General features: G+C 35.9%; 1 protein-coding gene across 3 annotated transcripts in view; it reads left to right on the top strand.

Annotated features, from left to right (window-relative positions):
* The first annotated feature begins 537 nt into the window (after positions 1 to 537).
* Positions 538 to 12,696, top strand: part of LOC127426134 (liprin-alpha-4-like) — a 164,317-nt gene continuing 152,158 nt past the window's right edge. For all 3 annotated transcript variants that reach the window (XM_051672694.1, XM_051672693.1, XM_051672691.1), the window contains exon 1: positions 538 to 1,514. In XM_051672694.1, coding sequence (XP_051528654.1) covers positions 1,266 to 1,514 — 249 coding nt within the window. In that variant the 5' untranslated portion in view covers positions 538 to 1,265. The remainder of the gene's footprint in view (positions 1,515 to 12,696) is intronic.

The following is a 12,696-nucleotide window of genomic DNA, read 5'->3' as shown; positions in this document are numbered from 1 at the left end:
GGGGGGTATTTTCGTAATAGACCCTTTTCACACTCTGGGTTTTGGAACGCGAAAGTAAACATATGCAGGGTAATCTTCGACAGCAGTGAATGGGAGACCACAGCAAATATTATTTTTACTTACCCATTTGCTCCAAGAACATAAAAAAAAAAAAAAAAAAAAAAAAAGTTTTATATTTAAAATATATCTTTCCAGAAGAGTTTAAAATAGAGAGCAGTGGATTAAGACAGTCAGATGGGAGAAGATGCCAAATTTACTGTCACTCTCTCAGCAGCTGTAATCGAAACCCCCTCGCAGCGGTGGTAATACGTTTTAATAAAACTGATTCCAGTGTAATATAACACAAAGAATAATGTTATAAATGTACACTCAATATAAAAATAAATAAATAATAAAACAAGTTTGCTAGATTTACGCTGCTAAATAAAGCGGAAACGCGTCATCACAGTCTGTGAAAAAGGTCTATAGTTCCATTTTATCTGGATGCCGCGAGAGGGCGCTGCGCGTGACACCGTTTCTCAAGCTGTCCGTCTCGTGCATGACAGTCATGTAGTCGCGTGGTGCTGATGTGAGGAACTCTGCCGATTTTACACTGTTTGCGCGAGCTTTCCCGTTACACGCCGGGTGGGTATGATCTTCGCGGAGGACGTGGGAGACTTTTAATCATTAAGTCTACCGAAACGCTTGTGCATTCGCGTCATAAAATATGCGCGAGTGTTTGTGGAGATAGCAGAATCGCTGTTTTGTACGCGGCGGCTGGCATGAGCTCGTAGAGGGAGGAGCGCTTCACTCGGCTCGCCGTGTAGAGAGACGATGATGATGGCAGAGGGATCTGGAGGATGCGGCAGACGCGCTTCACAGTTTTCTGAAAGGTTAATGGCAACTGGTGGATGTTAAAGCGAGGTAACCGCGGAGGTTCAATAAGCTGAGATCGACCCTACTGGAATATGAATGTGGCCAGCACTGTAATGGATTTGCAGTTTCAAGTGAAACTAGGTGGATAGATAATGTCAGAGCGGGGAAGGCCGACAGCCCTGGTCCAGAGAGGTCAAGGTGTGTGAAGAATCTAGAAGATGGCTACAATTAGTGAAATTAGGGGATGCATATGAATTTAAAATATGGACATGTCAAGCCGGTTTAATATGCATTTTAAATGCCACTAAATATTCATATTGAACTTAAAACCTAAATCAAAAATTTGGAATTTTTTTCTAGTTTATCGATTTTTAAATTTCACTTCGACTTATAATATAGCACCGAGCAATATGATGTGTGAAGTGATGCCAACCATAAATGAGGGGGACTCAGTGAGTTCCCAGCGAGGCTCTCAGAATGGCACGGATGGCGAATCTAATTTTGAACAGCTGATGGTGAACATGTTGGATGAGAGAGATAAGCTGCTGGAGTCCTTACGGGAGACACAGGAGACCCTCATCCAATCGCAGACCAAACTCCAGGATGTGCTCCACGAGAGGGATGTGCTACAGAGACAGCTCAACTCCGCCCTGCCGCAGGTAAAGCTGGGAGAGGTTTACAGACGTTGCGTTTTCTGAGGTAACAGTCTAGACGGCCTTGCTTTTTGAATCTTTATGCCATTTTAATGTATTTATTAAATGACATCAGCTAATACAAAGTAAGTTCCTTAAAATTGTGTTGAAGTAACAATAACTTTGTTGACTATACACTGTTAAATCTAATTAGTTGAACTTAGACTTTTTATTTAATGTTAAATGTACTTATTTAGCTCAAGTAAACTGAACGTAATTTAAGTAATTGTAACAAGTTACAAGTACACTGTACTCATCTGTGATTTAAAGTATCATTGTTCACATTATAATGTAATATCGGTTAGCCATATGGCATATTGGATTCTCCTCGGTACTTAGTACACATAAATCTGCACTTTTCTAAAGTACAATAATTTTTTTTTATTTATTTTTTTTTTTATTACGGTGAAGTAAATATAGCATAAAAGATTAAGTAATTTCTAGATTAAATATGTTAAAGCATGAACTTGAAAATATTAAATTCTACATGTGTACTTAAATTCAAACATGTAAAAAATGGATGCTCTAACTTATAAGCAAACATTATTCATGATTGTTTGTTGTCTTTACAATGTGTTATCATGTATAAATCCTAAAGTAGAAAACTTTGTCATATTCATTCGCTAATTCGATTAAATTTAACAGGTAAATAAAATAAGTACATTTGACTTAACTTTTCAAAGCTGGTGTTCCCAGCATGCACTGGGCTTGAATAATTAATGAACTTGGAGGGTTTCACTATTTGCAAGTTTATTTACACCATTTTTATTGTTGATTTTGTTGTTACATTTGGTAATTTTTTGTTTTGTGGAGTCAAGTTAATTTTCTACTCAAAATTACTTGTTCATGATAAAAAAAAATAAAATAAAAAAAAATGCAAAAAAAATTAATAAAAAAAAAAATCGACCTTTTGATTGTTACCGTCATCGTGTTTTGTGCACCAAGTGTTGAGGTGTGCATGCACAGACCTCAACACTTGTCATGTGTTTTATTTTCAGTAATGCAAATTGATTTTGTGCAACATGTTGTAATTCAGCATGCATTAAGTTTACACTCTGGAAGGCTTCCATATGTCATGTGGTACATGATTAAACGTGTTTTTTAAGAAAAGTTAAAAATGTAAAATATTCCAATAATTGTACAAAATTTATTGAAGGACCATGCACATAAGATTTTTAAGTAAAAGTTACTCAGATTTACTAACTGAAATGTTTAAGTAAATTTACTCACTTTAATCAATATTAGTTCATGAAGTTTTTTGAAATTTTATACAATTAAAATGCACTTAGAAAAACTGTATGCAAAAACTTGTGAAATAAAAATGATGTAAATCTTACTAGTAATTCTTTTCAGTGTAAAGAAGAATAGCTTTAATTTAACAGGCTCCAAGTATACCAGAGGTAACACTAATCACCCTACTGGTGACTCACACAAATCACAACTAACAACCAGCTACAACAAAACAATAACAATAGTCATGATGAATTAAAACTATATATACATTTTAAAAAAAAAAGAAGGGCTTATGGGTATTCCACACAGCCAAATTTTTGTTAGTAGTACTCAAATCCAAAGTTTAAAGAACATATTTATTTGAGTTATGAGTCCAAAATGTCACATTTCAAGTACTGTTTATTAACTTAAATATTTTTATTAATGACAACTTTAGGGTTTAGAGAGTAACGGTAATTTAATTAAAACTAGTAAAGGTGTGGTCACACATACCTTTGCATGGCGAAATTCCACGGGCAAAATACAGTAATCTTAATGGGAATCCGTGCGATCGTGAATTTTGCGCAATGGACTTCCGATGGTGAAGAATTTCCTCTCGCGGATTTCGCGTGGAGTTCAAGTTTGGTGAACTTTGCGGCGAACTTTCGCCAAGTTTTTTTTTTTTTTGTGATTGCTTTTTTTTTTTTTTATTCCAAGACACAAGCAACAAGAAAAACACAAATGAACTATATACAATACCAGGGTTTGTTAGACAAGCAAAAGGCAATTACACAAGGACAATACATAATACACATCTTGGATGTACACAGAACTCACCTACTCATTACCGTTGCAACAAAACTTTCACTGTGTTGACCAATAGGAAGTTGCTTGGTTTGGCAGTGACCTCTGAGTGGGCAGCTACACTGAATATACACAATGGACAAGGATATAACTTTAGTGACGAGTTTCTTTTCAACTTCACTTTGCCAGAGTATGAAGTGCAGCAAAAGTGGTTGGCAGTTATTTATTTATTTTTTGCTGATTTCACACGCACTCAGTATCCGCCTACGTCTTCTTCGCCCGCAGAATTTTGCCATGTAAAGGTATGTGTGACCGCCTTAAGAATCGTAAAAAATTAAGCTTAAGCTGAGTAAACACATTTTTTTTTTACAATTTGAGATAACTTATTATTTACAGTGTACAAAAAAACAAAACAAAAAAACAACCAAGCTTTACAGTTACATGGCGACTAGCTAATATGAGAGGGGAAGTGTCTTTCGAATGTCTAGATATATACATAATTGCTTTGAAGTCAATCCTCAAAAGAAATGTTCCCAGATGATCTTTTTCTGCCAAAGAACTAAATGACAAAGTGATATTTTATTCACATTGACACATTTTAAGTTCCTCATACCCAAACAATTATAGTGGGTGCATTGTGGTACTGCTGGTGCCGGGTAAACACTTATTTTCACAAAAATGCATCATTTACTAGAATTATGTGTGACCCAGAAATGTCAGCTGCAGTGAATGTGCTAGTATCCCAGTCAACAAAAGCATAAGTTACATTTTTAAAGAAAAGCCTTGATTATTGTTGCATGTATGCACAAACCCTAACCCTAACACCAAGGTCTAACTTCACCCGTTTTTTTAACAGTCTGACATGGGTGACCATGCCAGTAAGTCTCCAAATGGCATGCTTTTGGTGTATCAGGATGGTAGGTAAGACCATGACCAGAGGCTGAGGCATCTACCAGTCCAACAACCAGAATCCAGCTCAGTTTGACGGAACGTCTGCTTGAAGGACTGTAGTTGAAGCCTGACTGACAGGTTCAAATGGAACCACATTTTGTTACAAGAAACAGAGTTATGTCACAAACATGAAACTTATGTAATGCGCTTGTGATTTAGCAAATTCTGCATTTGGTCTGTGAATGCTCTGAAACACTCATTGTGGTAATAAATGAGAGTCTGCAGAGAGATTGAACTTTTCCCCTGAATTTCAAAGACAATCAGTAGGTCACCCAGCATTGTTGTCTTTTGTCCGGTAATATTCTGAAAGACACAGAGCGTTAGCTCTACTGTCCCTTCCTCTGAGTCACAGTGCCGATTTTGGTCGTTTGCCAAGGACACAAGTTATATTTATTGATTCAGCTGAATACCCCTCCCTCCCTCTCTCTAATTTTGTCATCCATGCAAGTGATGCAAAAGCTCTCCGCCTGTGGGAGAATTGTAACACTCTGTTCTATTAGTGGCAGAATGGTTTTAAATGGAGGCGACTGAACCCCAAATTGTATGGGTGGAAAACAGAAGCAGAGAAGATGATTACCTTATTTGAATTGAGAGAACCTCACCATTCTGTCACCAGAGGAAAATTGCACTTCCTCATTTGGTGCTTGCATGTGTAGGGCTGTTCAAAGCAAAATACCTCCTTTAATCTGATGCTCTAGCGCATGTGAGGTTGTTACTAATAGGCCAATTAGTCCAGTTTACAGCTGAGATTCATATTTAAACCCCCCGATTCAACTTATCAATTTTAAGTTATTTATTTATAACTTTAGAATCAGTGCACTTAGTTTAAGTGGCCATATTTTAAGTAATTGCTTATATTTCACTTTCATGCAATAATAATGGCAGTTGATACAATATCATTCTTGTCAATTCAGTCCCTTTTTATGATGCATTTGCAAACTTACTAATTGGTCGATTATGCGGTAGTTTCATGGACTGCTGTAGGTTCAACATACTGTTTCATTAAAAGTCTTGTAGTGTACACCACCTTTCTTTTTTATCTATAGAGTGTGTAGCTAATTACACATTGCCGTGGCTGATCACTTTTGTTTTTGTAACATGTAATTGCAGCTACTGGCGTGTAGCTAGCTGTGCTGCTTGAAAACATTCTCAATGCTTTTTTTTCTGTAGTGATAGTGAAATGGATAAGTCTTCCAGCATAAAGCTGTGTTTTTATTTTTTTAGTTACCTGTTTTTAGTTTAAATGTATTGGCTCTTTGTTATCAATGAGTGCATTTAAATGCACACCAATACGCTGATAACGACCAAAAATCCACAAAAAAAAAGTGTTTACATGAAACTTGAAATCATCAGGTTATTCTATGCATTTGACATCAAATCGGAAACAGGCACGTGCACAAAGAGTAAGAATGGCGGTAAAGGTGTTTACATGCAACGCAAAACCCAGGTAATGGTCAAAAATCTATGTGTGCTGATAATTGTTTTTATTTTTTCCTTAAACTGTTAATAACCTTACACCAATAAAGCAACACAGTTTAAGGCGTTTACACTACCTTACATGTTTTCGGCTAATTAATCATAATCGGTGTAAGTATCGGTGTATTGTTAGTTTATCCTCCTTTAGAAGTCAAATAAAGTAGGTAATTTAGGAAGACACCGATTATTTACCACAATACAACAATAACATCCTACATATATTTAGTGTGATGATGCAAACAAATAATTGAATCAGAGTTTTGAATCGACAGTTTGAACTGACTAACAAAATTAATCAGTTTTTACTAATTCTAACGGCCTTTTTGCTAATGTTTAATCAGAGACACTATTAAACATTTCTGCTGTGAAGGACAAAACTAGTCCAATGACACAGACTTTAGGATAAAATTTAATTAAAATCATTGCGATATTCACAAATTTGCTTAATTTTATATCACCAGCAAAATCATCACATATATATTCTGAATATTTGAACATTCCCCTCACTTCAAAATGAAATTAGGCCATTTAGGAAGAATATTATGAAAATTTTGTTGATACTGCTGATGATACACAAACACTACACATAGTTTATTCTGCAGAGTCAACTTAAAGATAACTGTGGAGGACAGCTGATTGCAATTACGTGTCCCATGCACTCATGGGGTTTTACCATAGTGCAGAGTTAGCATCCTCCTCTTCGGTCTTGAAATATGGTCTATCATGGAAGTTGGATTCTCAGCAGAGCTGCCAATCAAATGTTAGGGCTACTGAACTGTCCGAATGCCACTGAGCACGGAAGAATGCCAGGCTGTCTCTGTCTGCTATGGGGAGGTCTTCTGTATCCTGTTTATCTAAGTGACATTCAAAAGAACTGGCAAGTGGGGATGGTACTGGAGTTAAGCAGATAAATCCTGAGTCATCTGCTTCCTCATGTAGAATAGAGGTCAAGTGTTTGATTTTTGTTTTATACATGTGTCCACTAAGAACTTGGTCCAAAATACTCCAGAATCAAATCATTGCTCATTGAGCAATTAGATGTATTTAATAGCGAAAAAAAGATGACCCATCTGATCAGCCTAGCACTGTTATATCTGTGTGCCAAACATAGAGTAAAATGGAGAGACTACTGTATGAGTATGTGATCTACTGTATGGTGCTGTAGACTCTGCAGCAGTATGTGTCTGAAACACAAGAATACTTCTTTTGTCAAGTCCAGCATACCCGGGAAAGCTGAGCTTAACCATTCAGCATTTCTTCTTTTTTTGTGCTTATGTGTCTGATAAATACTGTCTTTGATGTCCAAAAAAGACTAGATTAAAATCCCTGTTGATTGTTTTTTGGTTGCCACTAGGGCTGTGTGCTCTTTCATTTGCTCTGAAATTTCACCCAAACAACCACTGTAGCCAAGCATCAAAATGTGTAATGCAAGAAGTAAAATAAGTAAAAATCTAGTTGAAGGCATGATTACTGTTCAGTTTTCTCAGTGGTAGCTTTTTTGCGCACTGCATTCTAATAGCAAGATCTCGTCAGTGTGCGAAACGTGCACTAATCAGAATGGCGAATTAATGAAATCGCAGCTTGCTGTAGTTTAGAAATTGCATATGCTGATTATTGCGATTGTGGTTAATTGCGCAGCCCTAACAGGGTGTGATCACAAAATGGCACAGAAACTTAATGGCCAAATAGAAAACGCAATAAATAATTGAGATATTATGTTGTTTAGTGTCATATTGCCATGCAAAATCACTCTTCGATTTATTGCCCATCCCAAGTTGTCACTTACTGGATATTTAAAATTTGAAATGCATTAAGTGTTTTATAAATTCTATCATACTGTATTGCCATTCTGAACAACCATTAAGCATCTTTTATGATTTTACTTAGTTTTCCTACAAATAACACATTCCAGAACAGCTCCTGTCTTATTAACCCCTGTAATAATGTTTGCTGTGCTTCACTGAAAACACAACAGCTCTTCGTCTCCCCTCATTGAGCGACTCAGCATTCCGACTCAGTGATAGATGAGCCTGATCAATAGATGCTATTTTCTGATCACTGCCACTTGGAGGAAGTCTCGTTTTTGCAGAGTCACTGAAAATTTACACTCTCCTGAAAGAGAACAGTGCGACCCAGCAGACAGTTTAATTTTAGGCAACTAGGCTTATATTATAGGGATAACACAATTACAGAAAATTGCATTGTTATCTGCTTCTGCTGTGATTATTCTCCAAATTGAAGATTTGATTGACTGTAAATTTCATCAACACACTGTAAAATCTAATTAGTTGACCTTACTTACATTTGTCAAGGCAGTCGGTTTTCCTGCTTTTTCTAAGTAAACATACTTATTTGGCTCAAGTAAACTGAACTTATATATATATATATATATATATATATATATATATATATATATATATATATATATTTAGTAATGTTAACTAGTTACAAGTAAACTTACTATAACTCATCTGTGATTTAAAGTATTATTGTTTTTATTTAATTATTTAAATTGAGTTATAGCACGCCATGAACAGTATAATGGAAATTGTGACTGGAATCTCGGTTAGCCATATGGCACATTGGATTCTCCTCATTACTTCTTAGTGCAGATAAAGCTGCACTTTTGTAAAGTACAATTGAGTGAATAATAATAGCTTAAAATTCACAGGCTCCAAGTTCACCAGAGGTAACACTAATAACCCTCATGGTGACTTCACACAATTCACAACCATCAACCAGCTACAACAAAACAACACAAATAGTCATAAGTATTAAAACTATATATATTTTTAAGTAATTATTATTTTTCTTACAGCAAGAAGGTCCAGGCTCAACTGGGCCTTTCTGTGTGGAGTTTGCATGTTCTCCCCCGTTCGCGTGGGTTTCCTCCAGGTGCTCTGGTTTCCTCCAAAAACATGCAGGTCAAGTGAATTGGAAACTCTAAATTGCCCATAGGTGAGAGTGAGAGTGTGAATATGTATGTCTGTGTGTGTGTTAGCCCTGTGATGGACTGGCCACCTGTCCAGGGTGTTTCCCTGCCTTTGGCCCAAGACAGCTGGGATAAGCTCCAGCACTATCCGCGACCCTACATAGGACAAGCGGCTAAGAAGATGGATGGATGGATGGATACGTTCCCTTGTTTTGACCAAACATACATAATTTATTCAAGCGCAAGGTTTTTTTGTTTTTTTTTCACAGCCGCAATTTTGTACTTGAGAATTTTGAGTTAGTATTACTCAAAGCCAAAGTTTAAAGAACATGTTTATTGGAGTTAAGATTCCTAAATGTGACATTTCAAGTACTGTTTAAATAGGACCAATTAAATGTTTTTAATTTTTTTATTAATGTCAACTTTAGGATTTAGAGAGTAATGGTAACTTAATTAAAACTAGTAAGAATAGTAAAAACGTAAGCTTGAGTAAACAATAAAAAAAATAAATATAGATATTATTTAAAAAAAATTATTTGAGATAACTATTAGTATTTACAGTTCAAAATTAAAATAGAGCAATTTAATGCTGATGTGTATATTGTTTATGTTAAAATAATTTTTCGGATCCTAGCTTAATGTCCAAGGGGAACTATAAGGAAGCCATTTGTAGGTTGATTTTTCTTCGCTCTTTGGTGCTATCTAAACATCCCTATTTGTTTGAGCGGCCCATCCAGCCCAACACAGCAACATTGGCTCAACCAATGGTGTGAGTTTGGGGGCGGGACTTTCTACTTTTACAACTAATGGAAGATGGGAAGAGTTTTCTGGAATCTGTTTGAACAACATACTTTCATAACGATATGTCCCTATAGTGACTTTTCGACTGCGCCACCCAAAAAGTCCTCATTGGTCTGTTGCCCGCAACACCAAGCACATTTATTGTTTATTTGCTCATTGTTTTGTTTGCTGTTGGAAACAAAGGGAGTTTTCAGAGTGTCAGAATTGCGGCTCAAGAAATAAGAAAAGCACCAATAAAATGATCATAAAAATAATCCATGCTATTTTGTGCTGTATTCTGGATCTTCAGATTCTGTGTAAATACAATTACTTCAAAATGCTTTTGTTTTGTTATTATTTTACTTTTTACATTTTTTGGATTAAATTATTGTGAGTGTACCTGTATATACCTGTTTCATCTTTTTTATTGGTTTATGTTGTTGTTATATAATTGGTTGGGTTTAGGCGTAAGGGTGGAGTTAGGTGTATATAATATCTATATTATAGTGTAATGTAAATACACTTATTGTGACTAAATTTACCTGTCTGTTACATGTTTTGGGTGGGGTAGGATTAGGATCTAAAATATACAATGAAACAGATTGCAATTAAACCAAACCTGTGAAGGAAACGTCCAAACTGAGGTAAAACCAGAATAACAAGGACGTTTTCATGATGCAGTAAAAAAGTCGCTACAGTGACATCTTCGTCATGAGACTGCCCTGGTTTGAAAACCAGATTCGTTTTGCAATTCCGTTTGGTGATGACTTGAATTTTATTTAATCAAATTGACAAATCCAGTTTACATTTGCTTAAAATTTTAGAGTGCTTTGTTTCTTTAAACTAAGGTATCTGAATTCATTGTGGACTGGTATCGTGCCAGCACAGGTGTGAAAACATCATATGGCTTTTGGCAGCTGCCGTAATCTCCACCATTACACCTCTGAGCTGCTGTAGCCACCCCCAGCAGCTGGGGGCGATTTGTTGATTTAACCTTCCACGTGCACAGATTTGACTCTGTTTCTTGGCTTTGTACAAAGCTACAGTCGGTGCATTCAGTAATATGTATTGTTTATTGATTTTCATATGCGCATTTTTAAGAGCTCAGTAAAGCGTATCTACACATATATTCAGACATGTGTTCTTATATTTTGATTTAGTACCAACTTTTTAGTAAGGCTCAAAGTACCCCTTCATCAACACCACGATATGTTCAATCATAATGTTTGAAGTCGTAATTTTGTAACTTCTGTTTTACTAATCTACCAACAGCCCTAATATTTTAAAGGTGCACTCAGTAATTTTTCCTCATTTAAAACGTTTAACTCCTAAAGACATTAATTTTGCAATATATGTAGGAAATCATAACCACTCACATTAAAATGAAGACTCCAGTCATATCAGTAACCTTATAAAAGCTGTTTTATTCTACATGGAGAGGGTCCACACATGGGGGCTGCCATGTTAGAATCACATGACCAGCCGAATACTTCTCGCTTAATCTTAGTAACCGCCCTGTTATTTGACACTTTTACCCATTCATTAAAGTAATCATGTACACCTTACTGTTAATACTAAATTTCTACAATGACATCTGTAACTGAAAACTATTTATTTTAAATGATGCTGCATCCAAGACATTAGGTGTCAGTATAAGTCCAAGATGACACAAAGACAAAAGTTACTGAGTGCACCTTTAAGTCATCATTTCTGTTTTATAGATTTAACAAAGCACCCCTGGGGTGCACGTTTCCTGGTTTAGAATCACTGCTTTAGAAAATGGTTTGGTTATTTTTTAGCAGACCACCCTGACTTGAGAACATCTCAGGCATTCAGCCCTTGAAAGCTTTTAGGTCAGCTGCCTCATGGTCTCTGCCACAGCTAATTGAAAGGAAAATAAATTCTGACCATTTTGATTTGCCTCTTTACATAATTTATTTGTTCTTTGAAATCACACAGATTTTTGTGTGTAATAACTACAAAATGGAGCAGCCTGGAGCATGTGGCCGGCTTCTGTCTGAAGTCCTTTGTACAGTCAGCACTGCTGACAGTACAGAAGTGCCTGAGAAAAGGACAATATTCTTACAAGATTTCATTCAACACTTTTCCATTCAGGTCTTTCCTCTTTTACTCAAATAGCTTAACAAATGGAATTACATTATACAAACCACATACAGTTTTATGTTCCTAGACTAAAATATCTCAAGCTACTTTTAAGTTTAAGGTGCAATTTCTTTGCAACTAGCAGCACCAAACGCAACTGACAAAATAATGATTTTTTTATAGGTTTCGCAAGCACTCCTACTGCCCCATCTGTCAGTCTGGCAAACATGTAGTCCCACCCCAAACTCACTACTGGTTGCATCAAAAGTCAGAAAACTCAAAGTGAGCAATATTTTGATAGTGCAAGAAAGCCACAATGGAAATTCAACCTACAAATGGCCTACTTATTGTTGTCTCTGTACATTTAACTGGAATAAAATATTTTAACTTAAAATATTTACAAACTTGAATTTGAATTGTTTGTTTTTATCAGTAATTTATATGAATGGTCAATTAAATAAGTATGGCTGTGCCGCTAGTGATTTACTGATCGTGAATACGAAAAATATTGACACATCCTTGTAACAATTTTTTTTTATTGAATAATGTTTTCAGAATCAGAATGAGCTTTATTGTCAAGTTTTCTCATGTACACAAGGAATTTGTTTGGGTGATAGGAGAAACAAGTGCACACAGAACATTACAGTGAGACACAGAATATAAAACAAGGTAAGAGTATAAATAGGCATACAAATAATAGGACATATAACAGAATGGCATATGTACATGTGCAGGTGGTAATGTATGTGCAAGGTAGGGGTATGCACGGTTATTGAATTAAATATGTGAATTTACATATGTAAATAAGATGTGTATTTACATTACTGCACAATGGGGGAGTCCTGAGGCAATTTAATTGTTCATGTGGTAAATGGCCTGAGGGTAAAAACT

This window comes from Myxocyprinus asiaticus, chromosome 35 (genome assembly GCF_019703515.2).
Source record: "Myxocyprinus asiaticus isolate MX2 ecotype Aquarium Trade chromosome 35, UBuf_Myxa_2, whole genome shotgun sequence".
In the NCBI taxonomy this organism is placed as follows: Eukaryota; Metazoa; Chordata; class Actinopteri; order Cypriniformes; family Catostomidae; genus Myxocyprinus; species Myxocyprinus asiaticus.
The sequence above is the reverse complement of the archived record's forward strand: the minus strand, read 5'-3'. Positions and strand labels throughout refer to the sequence as shown.